This window comes from Myodes glareolus, chromosome 26 (genome assembly GCF_982192425.1).
Source record: "Myodes glareolus chromosome 26, mMyoGla1.1, whole genome shotgun sequence".
Classification (NCBI taxonomy): Eukaryota; Metazoa; Chordata; class Mammalia; order Rodentia; family Cricetidae; genus Myodes; species Myodes glareolus.
The window spans coordinates 9,439,038-9,461,448 of NC_142051.1; the positions used below are offsets into that span (position 1 = coordinate 9,439,038).

The following is a 22,411-nucleotide window of genomic DNA, read 5'->3' on the forward strand; positions in this document are numbered from 1 at the left end:
TAGGAGGCTTTTCCTATTTGTGAACATGTATCGTTTTTACATGAAGTATATAGAGCTTCAGGGAGGCTATTCTTGCAAATCACAGATGAGCAAAACCCTCTGCACCACAGATGGCGTCATCCACAGATGACACCATCATGAGGAAACCTGCCTTTAGACCTAGCTCCTCAAACGAGGTGGGATGCATAAGCTCTTCAAATGTCTAGCAAGACAAGATGACAAAGGCGGTCATGGTTGTGTTCTCCACGAGACAAGAGAACAAGGAGTATGCTCAGAGGAACTTGAAAAGTAACTACCTATTCAGGATATGTTTTGTCAAATAATGAAAATAAGTAGATACTATATTAATGAATTGAATTACTTTAATCTTATCAATCGCATACATATTTCTTGGTTCCTGGGGTAGTCCTATAAATGGGATAGTCACTAAAATTCAAATTATCATGTTCTATAGTAAGCAATTATTACAGTTTACATCACAGGTAGGAACAAATATAGGATTAGCTTATGTGTACTAAAGAACGTTCTTTACTCCAACTTCAGGGAAAATACATTACACCTGAGTCATAGAAACATACCATTATTTATATGAGAAAAGGATTTAATGAAGCACTTTTAGTTATTCTATATAATCATTACTTGAGATAATTTTTGAGATAATTTGAACTGATGAGAGAAACAGGCCATTTGAAATTATATTTTGCATATAGAAAATTCAGTTTCTAGTGAACAAATAATAAATTATAATATAGATTGCAGTTAAGTCTCATTTCCCATATAAAATTTACTCTTTTGTATGTCTTTTTACTTGCTTTTGACACTATCAGTTTTATGTGGAAACTGAGTGAATTCTCTAAGAACTTTCTGCTTTTAGATAAACCCATACATTTTGGTTGGGCAATACACTATTTTTAACTCTAGAAAAATTTCCTGAGCTCTGTCAGTGTGTGTGTGTGTGTGTGTATGTGTGTGTGTGTGTGTGTGTGTGTGAGAGAGAGAGAGAGACAGAGAGAGACAGAGAGGAGAGAGAGAGAGAGAGAGAGAGAGAGAGAGAGAGACTGAGACTCTCTTATATCAAAGTAATGACTTCTAGTATGGCTTTGGTTTTAATATTAAAAGGCATTGTGTAGGCAAAATGTATATCATGGATTTCTTACCTCCTTCTTCACTTTGTATTCTCCCATTAAACTGAACCAAACATTTAGGATAATTTATTCTATTAAAGGTTGGAAATAGCCTATATATGAGTTTTTTCTTTGTAAGACATTTTTGGAAAATGTAATTTCAACTAATTATAATGTCTATATAAAATTTTACTAATACTTTCCTGTGTTCTTGATTGTCATGTCATAGGGTTAGAAGCAAGTGAGTAGACAATTACATCCTCACAGAATACTTTTGTGCATATCAAATCCAATTGTTTCATTGTTTCATTTCTCTTTTGGTGTTCAGGTGGAGTGTGGCTAAAGTGAAGGTGGTTGGAAGACAGAACGAAAAGGAGAACTCTATGAGTCATGTGAATTTATACTGAAAAAATGTCATGTCTTCAATGTGATACATATTACTGCCTAGCCCACTCACTTGCCTCTTCAAAAATGGCCTAGAAAGAAGACTAGGTAAGAACAAGTCCATACCTATTTATCTTTCTATGTATGGTAAAAAATTGTTAAGGTTAAATAGCAAAAGATGAGGGATGTTCAACTAACAAATGGCAAATATATAAACTAGCTAGTGATTGGAAATTAAGAGTACTCTAGTTTCTTTTGAATAATAATTAGGATTTTGCGGGGATTTCAATGATATTGATTTAGTTTCTTATCTTGAACATCTAAAATCTGGTATTTTTCTGTGACAGGAATGTATTCAGCACTAAAGTTGCAGACAAGCATGTTATTTACATTCCTCCTGTACCATGTGATTAGATAGGAACAAAAGCTTTAGGCCAACAGTCTTTGCTCAGTCATTGAAAGATTTAATTAAAAAAACAAGTATTTCAACAGATGCAGTTGGACCGGGAAGAGCAAACAAGTAGATTCATTTCTATTACAGTTCTCTTACTGATTCAAGCAAGTTATGGCTTTAGCTTAGAACATGTCTGTTAGAGACATTCCTACTTAGAATGTCACGTTTCTGACATGACTCTGCACACCAGGTCCTGTGCTCTGAGATCCTTCCACACCATTAAAGATCAATGCAATAACCATCAGAAGTGAAGTGAATTAAGGCAACTGAGAAGCAGCAAAGGAAATGCAACTTGGCTTTGGTTTGATTCTTCAGCTATTGACACAACTAAACCTCTTCCCAAGGAGAAATGAAGGCACCAGGGTCCCCCTACAGTATCTCTGCATGCAATGTCAAAGCACACAGGTGTGACTACAAATCCCATGGTCACTGCCTTATTGTTCCTCCTCTTCTGCTGTCGGATAAGTATATTAGTTTAAAAAGGTATTTTCAAAGAGTGCAAGGCATTCTTTTTGGAACTCTTTATGATGGACCAGAATGATTTTTTATGACAACAAAAGTGGATATAAAAGGAATAATCACACAAAAAGAGCTGACTCAAGACTGGATGGAACCAAGTTAAGGAAAAGGACATTGCAAAAAAAAAATGAAGGACATTGTATGTTATATGGTGCCACATGTTGCCCTTATTCATTTCCTTAAAATATTGGCACATCCTGTTCTTTATTAAATGATTGAAAATCATAAATATCTTCAAAAGGGCACATGTTAAATGAAGATAAACCAAATCTGAAAATATCAACCTGTGTACTACATTTAAAGTAGTGTATTAATTTTAGAACAGACTCAAGCCTTTAATGTTGATGTCATAAAAGTGCAGTATCTATGTAGAGTTTCCTAAGGAATAAAAATAGCACCCACCCTTTACTGCAAAGAAAAGAGGAGGGTATTGCTGGAGTGGTGTCACTCAATAGTAAATCACTGAGTTCTATTCATCATAAAATTAAACAAGACATATACAATATTTAAATTCAGCTGATATTTATAGGTTAGGAAATCGCGGCTCGGTCAAAAGTGTCTTAGGAATGATTCTGAATCCCAGTTACTTTTACTCAAGAAAATGAGAACATGCTCAACTAACCTGAGTAACAACCCTTCACCATGTCAATACTGTGTAATAAAACTATATACCTAGAAGTCCCCACACCTGTATTTTTAGAAGTGTCTTGCCACCCATCAAGCTCCAATGTCTCGCTTCTGTTCAGGCAACAGGCAGTCTAAATCAGTAGGGAGCAGAACTTTCAAGTGTTCCCTCTACCATGAGACATCTTCAGGGTCTGAAGTCAAGGCCTGGGTTCCTTTTCTTTTGCTTTTGCTTATTTTAGTAAAGAATTAGAAAACTTTAGTGGGATCAATAATGACCCCCACTCTTGTCAGTTCTATTCTTACAAATTACTCAGAAGATTAAGCTCGTGTCATTTCTTTGGTTGGAAAAAATAGACTCTTGCCTACTTGAAGGTGTCAACTAGGATTCTTGTTTATTTGGCTTGGTTATTGCAGCACAACATTGAATCTGGATTGAGCCCTGTTTTTTTTTTTTTAAAGTCAGAATTAAGTTGTACATTATGAGCTAAGATACAAATCAATGGGGTTTAGCTGGTTGTTCAGTCTCACTAAAATTCTAATTCAATTGATGTGTTAGGTAAAAATTTTACAAATTACTTGGGGGGAGGGAAGTTGTTCTCTTTTCCAGCACCAGGAACTAATTGCAACCTTTTAAAGAAATTGTGTGCACAGATTAATCAAGCATGACTGTGAAAAAGGAGGTTTGGGTTTTGTTTTTTGTTTTTTTTTTTGCCAAGCTTATTTTACAAACACTTTTTTTCTGATGTTAGCAATCACTTAATTTTTTAGTTATTAGCATTTTGACTTTCAATACATACTGTTATTTTAAAGCCACACTGTGAAACTGCAGACAAGTAAAACACAGTCCCATTATCTCCCTGGAGCTTTTCTTTTACTTAAAAATGACTGTAATAATATTTTTCTTTCAAATTAATTTATTTCTTTATGGTCTCCAGATACTCAGTGTTTGTGTGGATATATATTATATATGTGATTCTTTGTGTGTGAATTGTCTTCAATTTACTTTGTAACAACATCAAATAAAAAAATGAACTTTTGAGGAGAGACATTATATGGAATTAAACATATGCTTAAGTAAGCCAGGCTTCTGGGATGCAGGTTTCATTCTACAAATAAAAGTCAGGGAAAGATTTAAAAATTCTTCTTTCTCATCACAACACCCCAAGTCAAGTCTGAAAATAAGCCTCTACATCGATTTTCTGATTTCATAACCCCAAATTATCATTTCATCATTGTTGGCGATCAATTGTTTTACCTAAAATCCTGTCCAACACTTTGAAAAACACAAAGAAACTCATAAGTGAATTCATAAACACTGATTTGAGATGAGACACGTTAAATATTGCTTTCTCTTTCTCTGTCTGACGGAGGACTGTGTGCACTTGAAACTTTGACAGTAACATCGTCTTGCTTGGATCTGCTTAAAGCCTCCGATTCTCTGGACGGATGGGTGACTGATTTCTTCTTCCTGGCTCTCTCTCTCTTCCTTTCCTTGGCGAGGAGTCTATAGTTAATAGCGTTGCCGATGAACAGCCAAATGCCTGATATTACCACGATTGCTCCACTGGCTATATACATATATTTATAGTCTTTAGTTTTATCAACCAATTTACCTATAAAACAGAGAACATTTTTTAAGTGAGTCTGATAAAAATGACAACATAACAGCTGGAAGAAACTTTCTCAGACAAACTGTAGTCCTCTTATTGAAATTAAAATCAAATCACACTTTAATATAGAAAGTATTGTAGTTAATGCTCCTAAATGTGTGTGTGTGTGTGTGTGTGTGTGTGTGTGTGTGTGTGTGTATCTCAAATTGGGACAAATATCAACAGAATTACCTTAGCAATATATCACATTTATTGAAAACTATTTCTGCCAATAAAATAAATGATCAAGATAAATTAGACATAATTGTGTTTGTATATTACTACATAGGAATATGAGGCATATTTTTTGTATACAGGCATGTGGTTTCATCTGTATTTAACCGTTACTTTGCATCAGATACTTTGAGATCACTATTTTCCCATGTTTCTTTGTTACTTTAATTTAATAATGAAAAATTTACAATATTTTGGAAGACCCAGTGGGCTTTTGTGTAGTTCGTTACTGGCTTCGCTATGCTTATCACAGACTGAGCATTTACCTGTACTAAACTCCCATGTCGTGACTATGAAGTGATCTCACCATGTGGACTACAGATGCTTTTTTTTGCAAAACTGCTTTAATTCTTTAGTTACCAAAATAAGGCCCGGCTGCTTTCTTTTCTTTCTTTTTCTTTTTTGAGACCTATTTTATTAAATATATGTGTGCTCTTCTGTGGGTATGTATTTGTGTGCATGTATTTGTGTGTGCTCTTTTGAGGCCAGAAGAGAGAGATGACTCCCTAAGAGCAGAAGTTACAGGCCATTGTGAGTTCCCTCAGGTGGGTGCTGGGAACTGAATTCTGGAAGAGCAGCAAGTACTTTTAACTGCTGGGTCATCTCTCTACTCCCCAGACTGTGAACTTTAGATGAGGCCACTTCACAGCTCACCCTTTTAATCAGGTTGTGGGGTGTTTTCACCCAATCTCTTCCATAGGTGGTATGCCACTTTGTAGGTTAAACACCTTTTTGGTTTTATTGAATCTGGAAGTTAACCTGGAAGAATTCCTTGGTCCCAATTAATTAAAACTAGCCTGGTACCTCTAAAACTAAAGGCTAGCTGACACTACGGCACTTTTTTGAGCTCATGCTTAGTTTTTCCTTTTCTTATGAAAGTATTACTTTCTTAATAACTCCTAAGGATGAATTTTGATGTCAAGAATTCATAATTGTGGGCCGGAGAGATGGCTCAGAGGTTAAGAGCATTGCCTGCTCTTCCAAAGGTCCTGAGTTCAATTCCCAACAACCACATGGTGGCTCACAACCATCTGTAATGGGGTCTGGTGCCCTCTTCTGGCCTGCGGGCATATACACAGAAAGACTATTGTATACATAATAAGTAAATAAATAGATAAATAAATAAAAGCAAACGAATAAATAAATATTTTTTAAAAAAAGAATTCATAACTGTGATGTAGACCTTCAAGTGCCTCAGTCTCCATACGATCTGACTAAAATATAGTTAGCAGTAAGTTGAGCTACTTGAAATATTTACCCACTTGAGAACATTTCTCTGGTTTAATTATGAACAGTTGCCTATGTGTATTTGCACTGAAATACCTACCACCTAAGGTCCTTGTGCTTCACACTGGCAGAGGGGCAGACAATACCACTAAGGCCTGACAATGACTTGGGTGTCTTTCCAATCATTAGAAAATAAAAGATGGAATTTCAATAATAGCCTTAAGACTAAAGAGATAATGAATTTCCTATCTTTACAGGAGCCTCTTCATGTTCTAAAGAAAACAGCTGAATAACTGACTACAGAAGCTTGAAAAACAGATATCAGCAAGTCTTTGAGTGCCCGGCAGGCGGACTAAACCTAAGTGAATGAGCTCCGTATCCATTACACATATATAAGGACTGTTAGAGATTACACCACAAACAACCATCAGCATCACCACCACCCCATCATCAAAAACATTTAAAAATCTAACACAGAAGATTATTTTAAATTAAATCATGCATGTAATGCACTTGTCATTTGCCTTTGTATTTTAAGTTTAAATTGTGAAACTGTCTGTCACAGTTTCCTTCCAGGGGTGCTCTCAGATATATTTCTAAAGGAAGCCACAAAACAATCCCTACGAAAATCAACAAAAACCCAATGTTTCCATAGTAGCTATTTTACCCTTTTTTCTTCCCGTTTCTTTCTTATCTTTGTCTGTCCTTTTCCCTTCTCCCTTCCTTCCCTCATTCTTGCATCTTACTTTCTTTTTTCCTTTTCTTCTTTTCTTTTTTCCTTTCTTTCTTTCTTTCTTTTCTTTTCTTTTCCTTTATTTTGGGTTTGTTTTTCATGACAGTTTTTCTAAGTAGTTCTGATTTTACTGGAACTAGCTCTATAGACCAGGTTTCCCTTGAACTTGGGCCTGCCTCTGCCTCCTGACTGCTGACATCAAAGGTGTATACCACCCCATCGTCTATTTTTTTCTTTTGTTAATAAAAAACATCAGGCTATTTTCTCAACTTTTTGATGTGGTAGTACCTACATGAACTCGATTTCCTCAGTAGGAATTTTAGAATAGACACTTCTATAGACAATTTAGAAACCATTTCACATATAAAAGTCTACATGTGGTCTTCATCACTTATGAATATGTAACAGATATTATTTACTCAAAAAGCTAAGCTTGAATGCATTTCTCTTCATTTTTGCATTCTGTATCAATGATATAAAAGTTACCTACCTTAGGCAAAAACCCAAACCAACATAGATAATGTACTCTCATAAAGACCCAGATTCTAATCCTTTCAGGATAATATTTTATATTTTTGCTCATTTTTATATAAGCAAAATATGAACCTGTTCAGCAAAAAAATCACACTTTATTCTTGTGATATAGTCATAAATAATAAAATAATTGATTTACTTAAAAATCCTGAAGTTATATTAACCATCAACCTAATTTAAGCTCATAATTTTCTAAGTCCAAGGCCTTAGATTTTGAGTGAAAATTTCAAGTACAAAACCTCTCCAGTCTTTTATACAACTAGAGTTAGTCAAAGCCATATTAATCACTGCCAAGAAATACAAAGAAATATTTACATTATTCTTAAATATTCTTACCAGCAATAGGAGGGCCGAGAAGAACGGGGCAACACTCCACAATGGTGGCGAGTCCCACGGCACTGGAAAACCTGGCAGGTCCAACAAGGTCCATGAGAGTTTCAAAGAGGACACTGCTCACACTTCCAAATCCATAACCAAAGAATATAGAGTAGACCACCAAAGCTGCATAGGAATGTGCCAGGGGGCAGAGGAGATGGCATACGCCAGTGAACACGATTGCAAAGCTGAAGAAGTACTGGATCCGTGGACGGATTAACTTGGAGTTGGCTATTAAACCTCCACAAGGTCGAGCAAACATATCCACAAAAGCCATCACAGACAGCAGCAAAGCTGAGTAATATTCATCTACTCCTTTGTCTTTAGCATATGGAGCCAAGAATATAACAGGGGCAAAAAACCCTAGAAACATAATGACATTTCCAGATAGGTAGATCAAAAATCCTCTATGCTTAAAAAGGCTGAAATCTAAAAATTTATTAATCTTTTCTGCTGTTGATTCCTTACTCACTTTCTTCACAGTTCCATCATGTCTTGAACCAACTTTACTTTTAGACTTCGACTTACGTGTACTTTTCTGGACAGGTCTCATGAGGCACCCAGCCACACAGGAGTGCAAAAATATGCCTCCCAAAATCAAGAAGCTCCCCTTCCAGCCATAATTGTTAAATAAGTATTGATTAAAAGGAGCCAGTGTGCTTAAGAAAACAGGACTGCCAGCCATGGCCAAGCCATTTGCCATGGGTCGTCGCCTATAGAAGTATTTTCCGATTATTGTTAAGGCTGGTTGCAGGTTGAACGCTAATCCTAAACCTAAAACAGAAAACAAAGGGAGAAAGAAAACACAAGCACATTATGTCACTCTGTAAAGAAACTTCTCAAAATTTACACTATACAGGATAAGAGAGACGTACAGCAATGGATTCCAATCTTTGCGGATTACAAGTGGAAATATAATTGTCCAAAAAGACTAAACTGGTTTTCATAAATAAACATTATAAGAATGTTTTCAGAGCCCTTTATTTTAAAGAAATAAGATGGACAACTACTGAGGTATGACAGAAATACAACAGAATGGGCTATAGCAAGGGCAAAATTATGAGTTCTTAATTAGAATCATACCTTCTCACACAGGCTCATATGCAAATAAACAGGCTCTATTCCCTTCTAGTGAGATTTAAGAACGCAGATACTCTGCTACTGCAGTGAAATTGTGAACAAACTGAAAGACTCACAATTTTCAACCATCTTCTACCTCCTCATAGATATTCCTTTCAACACCATGCAATAATAAAACAAAGAAATAAGTTTACCCCACTATTTCATTCCACATCCATCCTATTCTAAATTGAGCAGCTAGACATGGGTTGAATAAAATATTTTTGAAATATATTTTATTTGGGGGAGTTTTAGTTGATTCTTTGGGGCCAAGATCCCACCATGAAATCCTTGGCAGTGCTGGTCCCACCTTGGAGAGACAAATTTCTTCTTTCAGCTCACCCAGACATGACAGTATTCGGCAGCATGTATGAATCTTCCTTTTATAAACAGACAAACTGACTTATGTAAACCATCTCCTTTGCAACACTATTCTATTTGTAAAGGACTCCTGAGAGGTAAGACTTCGTTAGCCTACTAATTTGGATGAATTGAAACCATGCTGCTAAGTGGTTAAGAACTCAACTCTGCACTACACAACACTAAGTCCTCCTCTTGATAACATTTTTATGAAATAAACTTTCTCTCAAAGTTGTGGAAGGAGTCGGAACTATAACTTAAGAAAAGCTGCGACCCCTCTCAATTCCTCTCAAGCCCACCACTGAGATATGCAGACTGGGAATAAGTAGACTGATGCTTGTCAGTTTTTGGACAGGTGGCTTGTAAGCAGAGGATCCGAACTAAAAACCCAGGTATCGGATTTCGTTTGTCTTTATTCATTCTCTCCCTCATAAAAGTGGAGAATCTTTTGTCTTTAGATGTTATGTCAAGAAAAGTGATACACCAGTGACACCAGGACCCAAACACATGAAATTGTGTTGGAATAGGAATAGTGTCCGCGTATAGGTATGTCCTAACATAGGAACATGAAAACCATGACCTCTTTAGTACACCCTCGCTCTCTTCTCTGCTGAGACGGAAGATAGTGAGGACATAAAGGACATCTGGATACCCTCTCCACAACAGCGATGCTGACCTCTGATATGTAATACTTAGATTTGCCATTTAAAGTGTTTTCCCATATAAAAAGTCAGACTGACACAGAGAGGTTACAGATACAGACATTTATTGTCACTATCATCGGAGTTCTTTGGCTTTTGTTGTTCCCAGTTTGCATCCCAGGTGGGTCTTGAACTCACTACATAGCTCAAACTAACATTGGGCTCAGAATCTCTTGCCTCAGTTTCCCTAGTGCTGGTTTGTGGTACATTTGTACCACCGTGTCTGCACAGTCTGTTGTCTTCATCAGAAGGTTTACATGGATAAATGTGGATGGATCTCAACTCAAATATGAGACAAAAATGTTAATTTAGGCCTTATCCAGTCTTCTCTTAAAACATGAAGTGTAGATTTTTAAATAAAATTTATTGATAAGGAAAATAAAAATCATGCTCTTCTACCTACAGTTTAGGTTGGTTTAAGGGAAAGGGACTTCCTCATGAGGCATTGTGCTGTCATTCTCGACATTTGTGAGAATACTCATAAGCAGGTCATTTCAATAAGGGGAAAAGAGGTGAAGGATAAAGTGGTTTCTCTGTCACTCATTAAAGCACAATTAGCAGTGACTTTATTGTTGATGTTAAATCATTGTTATTCCAAAATATATACTTGACACCATTTCTAACTTCTGTGGTAAGTCAAATACTCTAAACAGGAATAAAAATGTTTCATAAACGAATTGTTATACTAGAAGGTATTTACAGTATCGCCTCAACTGATTCAACAGTAAAAAGTAACCAAGTCAAAAACAGCCAAAGCTTTTTCCATTTCCATATCTGCAGAGTATAATAACTTTTAAAAATCATTTCTTAAAATAAAATGTTTAGCTCTACTGTAGGAAATACTTTAATGATTCAGATTAAAAGACCCTCTTAATAGACTTGCTCTTTAAAACAAGCTGAAACAAGACATTAAGAATTTGTAACTTCTTCATCCTTTACATACCGTTTAGATGAGAGCAGAACGCGACTCACCTCCAATGAAGCCAACTGTGAGGTAAAGTTCTATCACACTGTTACTGAAGGAAGCCAAGATCATTCCGGTACAGCATAGCAACCCTCCAACGATCACCACTGGCCGGCTGCCATAGTTGTTCACCAAGACACTACTGACAGGACCTGAGGAAGACAGGTGATTAAGAAATATTAGTTGAGGGGGACAAAGACTAATCCTTAATATATCTTTGTTTTGAATGCTGGGAAAGTGCAGTTTAGCAATCAAGACAGATTAGTACGTGTGTGATAAAATTGGGGCTCTCTAATGTGTTACGTAGACTAGTTTGTTTTTAACTTTTCTTTTGCATTACTTTTTTGAAACAGAAGTCTCAAATTCTTAGATAAAGAGTGATCCTTCTGTCCCAAAGTCCTGATTACCTGGGACTAAAGGAAAGTATTACCATTAGTAAAGCTGATGAGTTACTTTATTTAATTTACTTTATAAAAATTTATTTTATTTTAGTGTGTTATGTAGTATGTGTGTGTCTACAGTGTCTGTCTGTCTGTCTGTCTGTCTCTGTCTCTGTCTCTGTCTCTGTCTCTCTCTCTCTCTCTCTCTCTCTGTGTGTGTGTGTGTGTGTGTGTGTGTGTGTTTGTGTGTGTCAAGGTTAGGAGAGGTAATTAGATTCCATAGAGTTAGTATTACAGCTGCCAAATGCAGGTGCTGGGAACCAAACTTAGGTCTTTGCAAAAGCAGCAAGTACTTTTAGCTGCTGAACCCACTGCTCTGATCCCTGGTGAGTATTTTTTCAAACCACATTATGAAAACACACTAAAATAAATTGGAAACATTTAATATGTACAGTTTTTAAAACTGATACCAATCAAATGTAATGCAAAAGTTTTCAGTGAAACACAGCTAAACGGGCCTCAAACATCTCTCTGATGATGGTACACTCACAATACAAAAATCCACGAATTATATACAGCTTTGGTCTACATTTCTGAAATAATGTGTGTGTAGGTATATAAGTCATTAACTGGAGCATATTGTTAGGGACACTCAGATACAGTTTTTCTTTAATACCATATTTTATTGACTTATTTTTTTAATATTTTATCCTTAAAATTATGTATGTTTACTGTACACATGTATGTGTGCATGTGTGTATGCACATGTGTGTGTGTGTGTGTGTGTGTGTGTCTGGGCATATGTGCATGTGAACACACGCATGCATAGGTATAAGCATGTCAGTGCTGATGCCTTCAGAGTTCATAACAGGTTGTCAGGTTCCCTGGGGCTGGAATGCCTTGCAGCTGTCTCTCAGGCCCCCATTTCATACATTTAAGATTCTGACTGTGGTTAGTCCACAACCCCACTAGTATAAGCTATCACACTATACATGCTTAGGGTTTATATTACTGTCCATGATTTACAGGACCATGAAGAATCACTCACACGCTAACCATATGAAACACACCTTAACCATATGAAAACGAATACTGACTTTGACCCAAAGTTCTTTGTGTGACCCGTTCTCTTTATGACTTGTAAGCAGCAGTAGGAACGCTTACAGAACAAGCTCAGCTCCTTGGAGGAAGCTGCCTGTGGTATGAGGTCATCCTACTTCCCCGGCAAAGAGCACTCTGAGTCCTGAGTCTGAGACTCAAAGGAAGGAGTTTCAAGAATAATGTACAGAATTTATTTAACGTATATTTCCAATACATTTGGGTGGATATACATGCAAATAAAAACACTTGGGAATAATTAAGATCACTAATATCATGCATATTTAATTAAGTGCAGGGACACAGTTTTAGGAGTTAAAAATATAAGTTCTGAATATTAAAGTATTGTGTTTTACTACTGTAGACAGCATTTACTTTGCTGTCTTGCAAAATACTAATGCAACTTAATAAGTGAACGCACATGATGCAAGTCTGCTTTCTACAATCTGCCAATGAAGACACAATTTCCTTTGACATCTCTTCCGGACCTGAAAATTACATTTCATCTGCTACCAGGAATACTGCTTTAAGGGAAATACATACAACATTAGGTCAGAATTGTCAGTTAAAATCAGATCTAGGAAAATAATTTTTTTCCCAGTTTTTCAGGACAGGGTTTCTCTGAGTAGCTTTGGAACCTGTCCTAAAACTGCCTTTGCAGACCAGGCTGACCTCAAACCACAGAGATTCACCTGCCTCTGCCTCCTGAGTGCTGGGATTAAAGGCATGTACCACCACCACCCTGGTGAAAAATAAATTTTTAACTTATAGTACAATTTCAAATTTTGCTGAATTTGATCATGTTGTATTTTGAAATATGTATGTGGCTAAAGTTAACACATATTGAAATTCAGTTACCACTATGTTTACATTATTTCAGTAAATATAATTAGTTACAATGTACTATTAAAATGAGATAACTAAAAAAATATAAAATCTTATATTTAAAGTAGTAGACAAGATAACATTTTTAAAAGACCTTATGGAATACATGGAATTCCAAAACTGCTGCGAAACAAGAATAAAGGGAAATGATTCCAACAAATGAGAAATGCACAATCATGTGCTTAGTATGGTAAAGGTTACTTGAAGACATAAGAACAAAAGAATTACACAATTATATAATACCAATTATTAGGACAAACAAACTGATACCCTCTTGGCTCTCGAATTGCAGACTCCATTTTCTGTGTGATGATTGAACAACTCATGGATAAAGTACATAATTAATGACTATATTCATGAGCATCTTTGCTTAAATTGCTCAAATACAAACTTGAGCTGAAGCCATGAATCGCAATTTAACTTGTAATATATGGCAAACAATTATACATCTATACTCATTGGTTGAGTCAGTCGTATCCAATACATTCGTACCCAGGCTGCGTCAATCTCATCGAATGCTTCCTTTGCCATTTGCTACTATTAGTTAAGGAAAGCCATGATAATAGTGAGTGATGTTTGTGTTCCTTCTATCATTTCTACAAAGAGAGAGTTCAGTCAGGATATAATGAAAGTTCTAGCCTTAATGAACTAATTTTATGTTAAACTTGGTGCCTTAGTAAAATGATATTTTGTGTGGGAATATTTATATAACTCATCTGTAAAATTTACTTTATTAGTGTTCCTTTCAGAAATAGCCCAAACTCTTTTCTTCTTAACATTAACACTTAGGGGATTCATAAAGTATTCCTGATTTGGAGGAGCTGTGAATAGATTTTAAAGGTATGATACAAATTAAGACATTTTTTATTATCCCTAAATGCCCACTAATAGCCAGAAGAGACATTGAAAGTAATCCCCACCACCAAGAGGCACATCTCTTCAATATATTAACAGTTTGGTTTATTATAAGAAAAAGAAAGAGGAAGATGAAAGAACAGCAGATATTCTCATGATACAGAGTATTTCTCAGCTATGAACTGGCTCTGTAAACAAAAGTGTTCCTTTTTCAACAGTCTCAGGACTGCTTACAGCCTAAAGGTACTTATTTACTTTCTTTTTGTCAGTAAGTCTGAATGTTTAAAATCAGTGTATTCTTTATGTAATCGCAATGTTTAATACACATATTGAACATATGATTATTAGTTATATATAGCATATATTTAGTAGATATAATATTTATAAATTATGATTATTAGTCATATCAGTAATGAACAGTCCCATCTGCAGAGTTATACCTGACTCCATACCTAAACAGAAAAAAGGCAACATTCATTAAAATAATTCTATTTGATAATCAGCCTCATAGAAAGACAGACAGACAGACAGACACACACACACACACACACACACACACAAACATGCACATGCACACACACACACACAGACATACACAAAGGGTGGGTATTAAAAATAACTTTTAATTCCAAAACACAAGAAGATTAGATTATATGCATATAAGACAGGTCCAGACATGAGTTTATGTGATACTCATTTCTAAACAATCTCAGAATTATAGAAACCGACCATTTCCGTGAAATTGCAATAATAAGCTTCATGAGAGAACACTATAGGTCTCACAGTATGCTACCAATCTCAGTTTGCCCATTCTCAGAGGTCCTGTAGCACCAATAGATGCTAGCACACACAACAAAAGTGAGTTTCTTCTCATTTCATGTGCCATGCTCATGCATTTATTATAAATTTTTACATATCCTATTATTAGTTAACTGTGATTATTATTATGCTTATTATCTAGATAGTGTGCTAATATTTGTAAATGCAGCATTCCGTAGACTTGTCATTTCAATTCCATGACTGATCTGCCTAATAGAACCTAACTGTTAATGAAATTGAGGTGCAAATACTTTGATTTATTTGTGGGTCTCTCAATATTAGGTAGTAAAATGTAGAATGAGTCAGGGACATTTGACAACAGAACCTTTTTATCTAATGTACCAAGAATATTCAATATGATGGAGCTAAGATAACTAGATATATTTTCTTCCAGCGTGGAATCTTGTCTGACATGGGGGAATATACAGAATGGGAGAGCTAAACAAGACTAGTCCGGGCAAATAGTGTGTGTGTGTGTGTGTGTGTGTGTGTGTGTGTGTGTGTGTGTGTGTGAGAGAGAGAGAGAGAGAGAGAGAGAGAGAGAGAGAGAGAGAGAGAGAATTACCACCTTTTACAAACATAATGCTCACTTTTCTTTCAGGGAGTTTGGAGTTTTGGTACACACTAAGCGGTAAACACCAGCAAAAAATGCCTTTGTGACCAGCTCACTAATAAAGCACTGAACACCAACTCTGTAATTAGTTTCCTGATAAACAAGCCTTCATGACTTTTGTCACAATGATTTCTGGGAAAATGAGAGAGTGTGACTCCATGGAAAGAAAGGGGAGTCTAGTAAGTTTGGACCTGATATTCTCTCTACTTACTCATGGGCTCTCCCTTTCCTGGTTTGATTTCATGTGTTCACTGTAATATATTAAGGCCACAACAAAGAATTAGCCTCACACGTTGAGTGAGTCTTGTGAAACTTTTGAGTGAATCACTGAAGCAGAAAATTGTATCAGGGACACTGAATGCAACTGTCCTTCCCATAGCAAAGGTCAGATATGATCTATATATACAAACAAGTCTATCTCATACATTATTATGTTCTGTAAATACAGGCTCAACATTCTTGCTCCTGTTTTCTTTTTCTCTGCGTAAGTAACGGTACATGATAAATTCTAATAAAAAATTTGGAGTGCAAAATAATAAATGTTTCAAAAACATACTTGATCAAACCTACAGCCGGGAACTGGAACTGAGCATCAATTGGAGTGTTATGAAATTTTATACACAACATAAACACTAACAGAAGAAATGATAAAATATTGTAATTTATTTTTTATATGCTATATTTCAAATTTAAATTTGTGGCATCCTGTCAAATGAAATGGGGAAATGCAACTGTACAGGACTCCAAGAAGTTACTTGCAATTACAGAAATGTACCTAAGTTCACTACAGTAGTATTTATAAAACTAACATCACCTTTTTTATTTGGTATATTTTTCAAAGCTGTATTTTGAATTAGGAAGTGTTATTATTTTAATTTAGACAGAGGATAGACCTTTATCCATTTCTTTGCCTTATGTTTATTTTGCCATGATTTTGTGATTAAAATCTCCCTTCTCTGCCTCCCCATGTAGACTTCCACTTATGAATAAACCTAAGGGAATATTACTAGGCAGCCACCACTGCATTTATTTACAATGAATAAGATGAAAACATTGCACAAGGGAATCATATTCAGTTACAGTCCTCACTGATGACTCTCCCATTTGATTTACTAGCAATCATCCTCATTTGTGTTAGCTGAAGACACCAAAGTGCACTGACTTACATTCAGTGAGCATTTCAAATGCCTGAATAAAATGGGGATATTTTAGTGAGGGCTTTGAGTAACTTTAGATACCAAGGAAAGGGATTAACATGGTATGTAATATCTGATACATAACGGGACAGGAGTCAAGGAGGACAAGATGCTCCAAAGCCATCGCTTGTATTCATTCCCTTTGTCCTCTCTCTTCTCTCTGTCTCTGTTTTTCTATTTCCTTCTCTCCCCCTTCTATCTTTCTCCTTCTGCCTCTCTCTATCTCTGATATTTCTATGAGCTAGGTATATACATTTCTCTTTCTGGGTGTGGCTTATCAAACTTTGACTAGTGTCTAAAATTTTAAAAATTGAGAAAAAATAATATTCTAAGGTTATATATAATATATACCTTTCATTAAATTTGAAGACTAGTAATAATATCTATTAGAAATAACTGTTTAAACTATTCTCACATATTTCATAAATTAGTATTGTTTGATAAGTTGTAATCATGCAATTTATTTTTTAGTATCTACTTTACAAATAATTCTCAGATGCATTTAAAATATTTATTTGAATATAACAGAAAATAAATGTAATATAACTGAAGAATTTGCAAATAGGTTCCCATTTTTGGTAATTAAGTTACAAGAAGCCATTTTCAAACACATTGAACGAGGTAAGACTACATTGCTAAGGTATTCTCAAATACATAGCTGAAACATATGAAAAAATAAAATTTTTAATCACGAATATTTTTTTAACAAGTGCATGTGTTTCCTTCAGCTACCATAACAGAACGTCAGACTATAGCAGTATATTATGTGTGTTTTAGTACATAAAGTGTGCCTGAAGATCGGAGAGCAAAGCAGCCATCCAGGCCAAGGACCTGTGGTTCACACCTTTAATCCCAGGACTCAGGAAACAAAGGCAGAGGGATCTCTGTTCATTCAAGGCTACTCTGAGCTACACAAGATAGAATTTGTCTAAAAAAGAAGCAGAGCTCACACAAAATGTCTTTAATCCCAGCAGTAGGGAGGTAGAGACAGGAGTCACGTGGCTGGGAGGAGAGAGGATATAAAGGTGAAGAGACAGGAACTCACAGGAATGTGGACTGTGGAGTGTGCAGTCTTCAGGATTTCTGCAAGCAGGATTTCACCCATTGTCGGTCTGTGGTAGAGGTAAGAGCTGCTGCTTTGCTTTTGTGATCTTCAGGTTGAACCCCCCATATCTGTCTCGGGTTTGTTTTTTTTTTTTTTTCCATGCTATATTTGGTTTCCAACGTTTGGGGTAGGAACTCACAAAAAAAAGCTGTTTGCCTGTGACTTTACCACCACCAGAACAGGCCAGAGTTACACTCAGCTGGAATCGCTGCCATACTTACCTTATTGGCTAGGTTTTTCGTTTTTCTCTCCTGGTGGGCTCTACCAGAACCCGCTTCACTGGCTGCTGCCAAACTAGGTAGCCTGGCTGAATTTCAAGGCAAACTGTCTAAAAGAGAAACAGAGCTCACACAAAGGTGATCCCAGTACTTGGGATCTCATGTCTTTCATCCCAGCAGTAGGGAGGTAGAGACAGAAGCCATACGGCTGGGAGGCTAGAGGAATATAAAGGTGAAGAGATGGGAACTCATAGGAATGTGGACTGTGGAGTGTGCAATCTTCAGGATTTGTGGAGGCAGGAACTTGCCCATATTTTGGTCTAGAGTAGTGGTAAGAACCATTGGCTGGCTGCTTTGCTTTTCTGATCTCTATGTTGTATCCCAATATCTGTCTCTAGGTTTTTATTATTCATGATATTCCAGACACTTTGTGGTTTAAGAGCAGAAATTTATTTCTACAGATAGGAAGTTCTGAGTCTGAGCAAAGTACATTTGATCCCAAATCCTCAATGCACTGTCACAGTGTGTGTCCATATGTAGACACCAGGAAATAGAAAGCTCTCTGGTGTCTCATAACAATACTCTTCCTTTCATTTTAGAACTCCAAATATACAGCCTCTTAGGTTTTCTTAGGAACTTCATTTTCAAATATCACCATATGGAGGTTGGGATTATCAAAAGAAATTTTATAGGAAAAATATTCTTTAATAACAATACAGGTATACATATCAATTACTCTATCTTTAAAATTCTGATTTTTATTCTATGAAAATGCATGTTTGCATGCATATATGCATGTGCACCCTGTGCATGTATGGTACCTGCGAACCACAAGACACCACCAGAGTCTGTGTTACCTGGAGTTTTAGGTGGTTGTGAACCACGTGGAGATTGGGAAATGAACCTACATCCTCTACTGGAACAGCAGAATTCTTAACATCAGAATCAACTCCCAAGCTCCACGTTCTCTATTTTTCATGAGTAGACTTCATTAAAATTGTTTGCATCTAAATGATTAAAGTGGCATTGTCTGTGATTTGTAAGTTCTGGCAAATGTTTTTGTTAACTTCAGAAGGAGAGAAGTTTAGTGACTGGAGTGAGCACTTTAAGAAAATGAATGGATTACAATTCTATATTTTCACAAACAGAGAGACAATTGTAGGAGAATGGTTTCTGGCTGATCATTACAAATAATTGTTTACTGTGTCAATTTTTTGTAAGTTAAAGATTTGATTGATATGACTGTTAAAATCAAATATTCTTGATTGACTTCAAAGGATGAATTAAACAATTATTTAGCAAGTTCTTCATGAAAACAATAAAAAGAAACGTTTGCATCTGCCTACCTATTAATAATGAATATATATCTAGGCTACAAAGAACTCAATCTAGAGAAAACATCTTAGTGATCAATGTATAATTTTTTGATAGTTCTGTCTTTTGGTTAAATCTCCTATAGCATTATTATATAATTCTACTGAAATAGAAAATGTAGGTGCTAGTAGCCCGCAATATTTTCAATAATAAGGTATAGATGTCATATTTTTGAAAATAAAGAGAAAACTAAAAGAGCAAAGTTTAAAAAATAACAGAAACAACAGACTCAGATAAGAATGAAAATTTATGACCTGTTTTTCCCGTGATTATTCATTATTTTTAAAGTCAATGGCAGTGAGCACCAGAGCATTAAGCACTACAGATTTCAGAAATCTGTAATAAATTCCATTAAATTCATAATGTGTCATAATGATGCAATATAATAAAAGTACTACAAGTAAGAATCATTTTAATAAATTCTGTTCAGTCAATCAAGTTAGACCAAAACAATTAAATGAGAAAGTTTTTCCTGAATGCTCACTACAAAGTGCCCATATCTGAAGACAAGTACCTTCCATATACATAGCATTCTGCTGTGAACATGGAAGAGGGAAATTTATCAAATACATTAGGGGCTGGGGACACAGGTGGTCAAATGCTGACACAGAAGACAAAGCCCTGGTTTTGTTTCTGACCCCTGACTCTGAAAAAAAAAGACAAACAAAAACAGAGAAATAAAAGAAATATGTATTAAGTAGCAGGTTAGAGACAGAAAAACTTTGACTCGTGATACAAAAACACACAAAAGTAGACTGGTAAAGATCCTGTTTGTCTACCTTACGTCAAATCACACCAAAGAACAATTTAGCGGGGTTTACGTGTACTGTGTACACTACCTACATGGCTGTAACCAGGTGAAGGAAGTACAAGGAAAGACAAAGCCCTAATAAAATACAAGTTATATAACCAGCACAGTCACATTTGATGCGTGAGTATTACCTATTGCTTCTACAAAATGAAAACATTCCATTTCCCTTGAATAAGAAAGGAAACCAACCACAGACCCCTGTGAATTTATTTTTAGAGTCTTGATGCCAAGACATGTCATAGACAAACTTTTGTAAAAAAAAAACAAAACCATGCAACACTATCATAAGTCTCTTTGGAAATTTGATGTCATGATTTCCATAGAACTTTGCCCAGGCTGCAGGTGTTTGCTTCCGTTTCTTTAGAGGAACACATGCCTTCACCAGCATAGTTACCAGTTCATGTAGAATGACAGATGGTAGACATTTATCTTTACACACATTGGCTCTAAACTTGCTTTTCAAAATCATATTTTATTATTTTTTTAGATTTTAATATAATTACATCTTTCACCCTTCCTTTTCCTCTCTCCAAACCCTCCCATGCTATCCCCTCTTACTGTCTTTCAAATTCATGGTCTCTTTTTAATTGTTGAATGAATACACACATACACACACACATGCACACACACATGCACACCCTGTATAATGTTAATTGCATATAAATGGACATAACACAACTCCAAGACCTACGGCTCAGGGATCATTGTGGGAGCAGGATTTCCAGGCGGCTGTCTATGTTGCAAATTAGACTGTGCTAAGGTTTTACATTGTTATGATAACTAAAGAGAAATTAATTAAAATGCTTTTTATTAGCCAAATGCAATAGTAATAAACTAATTCAGCAAATGTTTCAAACACCCCAAGAGAATCAGGTGAAGCACTGCTTCCTGTGGTTGTCATGAAAGACACTAAGAGGAAGAGCCAAGCAGCCAGATTTCATAAGGTGCACCCCAGCGAAGCACACACAGAGCTGCACAGCATATGCAGAAAATTTATGAACTGAGATATTCCAAAAATCATGAGCCTATTGCCAGACCCTGAGTCCCTAGAGAACTTTGACCCTAAAAATACAGACTAAACCCCTAAATATTATAACCACACATTTAACAAAAAGTAGCTCCATGTTCGATGTGATGCACTCCCATTTTGTTGCATTGTCAACAAAGGCTGTCCCAGTCAAGAACTTCAAATACTCGGTCTGCAAACATAAGTGTGGCATCATTTGCAGAAACCCCTTCAATTCAGCATCATATTTTAAAGACTCGCAAACATCTGAAAGTGAATCAAATATTCAAAGTGTTGGACTGCTTCTTTAAAAGATCCTCGGTTTAATATTTAATGAAATCATCCGTGTATTGCTATCCAATATTTAATTAATGATAATGGAGGTACTAGTCAATCTTGTGTGTGTGTGTGTGTGTGTGTGTGTGTGTGTGTGATATGTGTATGGATGGGTATGTGTGTATGGTGTATGTGTATATGTATATGTCTGTGTATATATCTATGTGGGCCTGAAGGCACATGTGCACACATGCATGCATTTGTGAATGTGAAGGTCAGAGGCTGATGGCATATGTCTTCCTCAACTGTTCTCCATTTTAGCTTTTGAGACAGGGTCTCTCATTGACTCTACAGCCAACTGATTTGAGAATGCTAACCAAACCAAAGATCCTCCTGTGTCCAATTTCCTGGTACTGTGGTTATAGAGGCATAACACTCTGACCGGCTTTTGACAAGGGTGTTTATTGTCTAATAGCAAATTATACAAATGTAACTAAGCCAGGCTGTGGTGACTGATGCCTTCAATCAAAGCACTCGGAAGGCAGAGGCAGGTGGATCTCTGTGAGTTCAAGACCAACCTGGTCTACAGAGCTAGTTCCAGGACAGGCTCCAAAGCTGCTGAGAAACTCTATCTCTAAAAACAAAAAACAAACAAACAGCAAAACAAAACAAAACTAAAACAAAAAACTAAAACCAAAACCAACCATACAACAAACACAGAAAAGTAACTGAAAGTGATTAACAGAGTAAAGCGTGAGGAAAACATCTCAG

At 36.0% G+C, this 22,411-nt stretch overlaps 1 protein-coding gene across 5 annotated transcripts in view; it reads right to left on the reverse strand.

Moving 5' to 3' along the window:
• Positions 1 to 344: 344 nt before the first annotated feature.
• Positions 345 to 22,411, reverse strand: part of Slc16a7 (solute carrier family 16 member 7) — a 159,883-nt gene continuing 137,816 nt past the window's right edge. For all 5 annotated transcript variants that reach the window (XM_085683295.2, XM_085683296.2, XM_048418816.3 and 2 more), the window contains 3 exons: positions 11,013 to 11,156; positions 7,822 to 8,634; positions 345 to 4,721 (listed from right to left, as the gene is read on the reverse strand). In XM_085683295.2, coding sequence (XP_085539421.1) covers positions 4,444 to 4,721; positions 7,822 to 8,634; positions 11,013 to 11,156 — 1,235 coding nt within the window. In that variant the 3' untranslated portion in view covers positions 345 to 4,443. The remainder of the gene's footprint in view (positions 4,722 to 7,821; positions 8,635 to 11,012; positions 11,157 to 22,411) is intronic.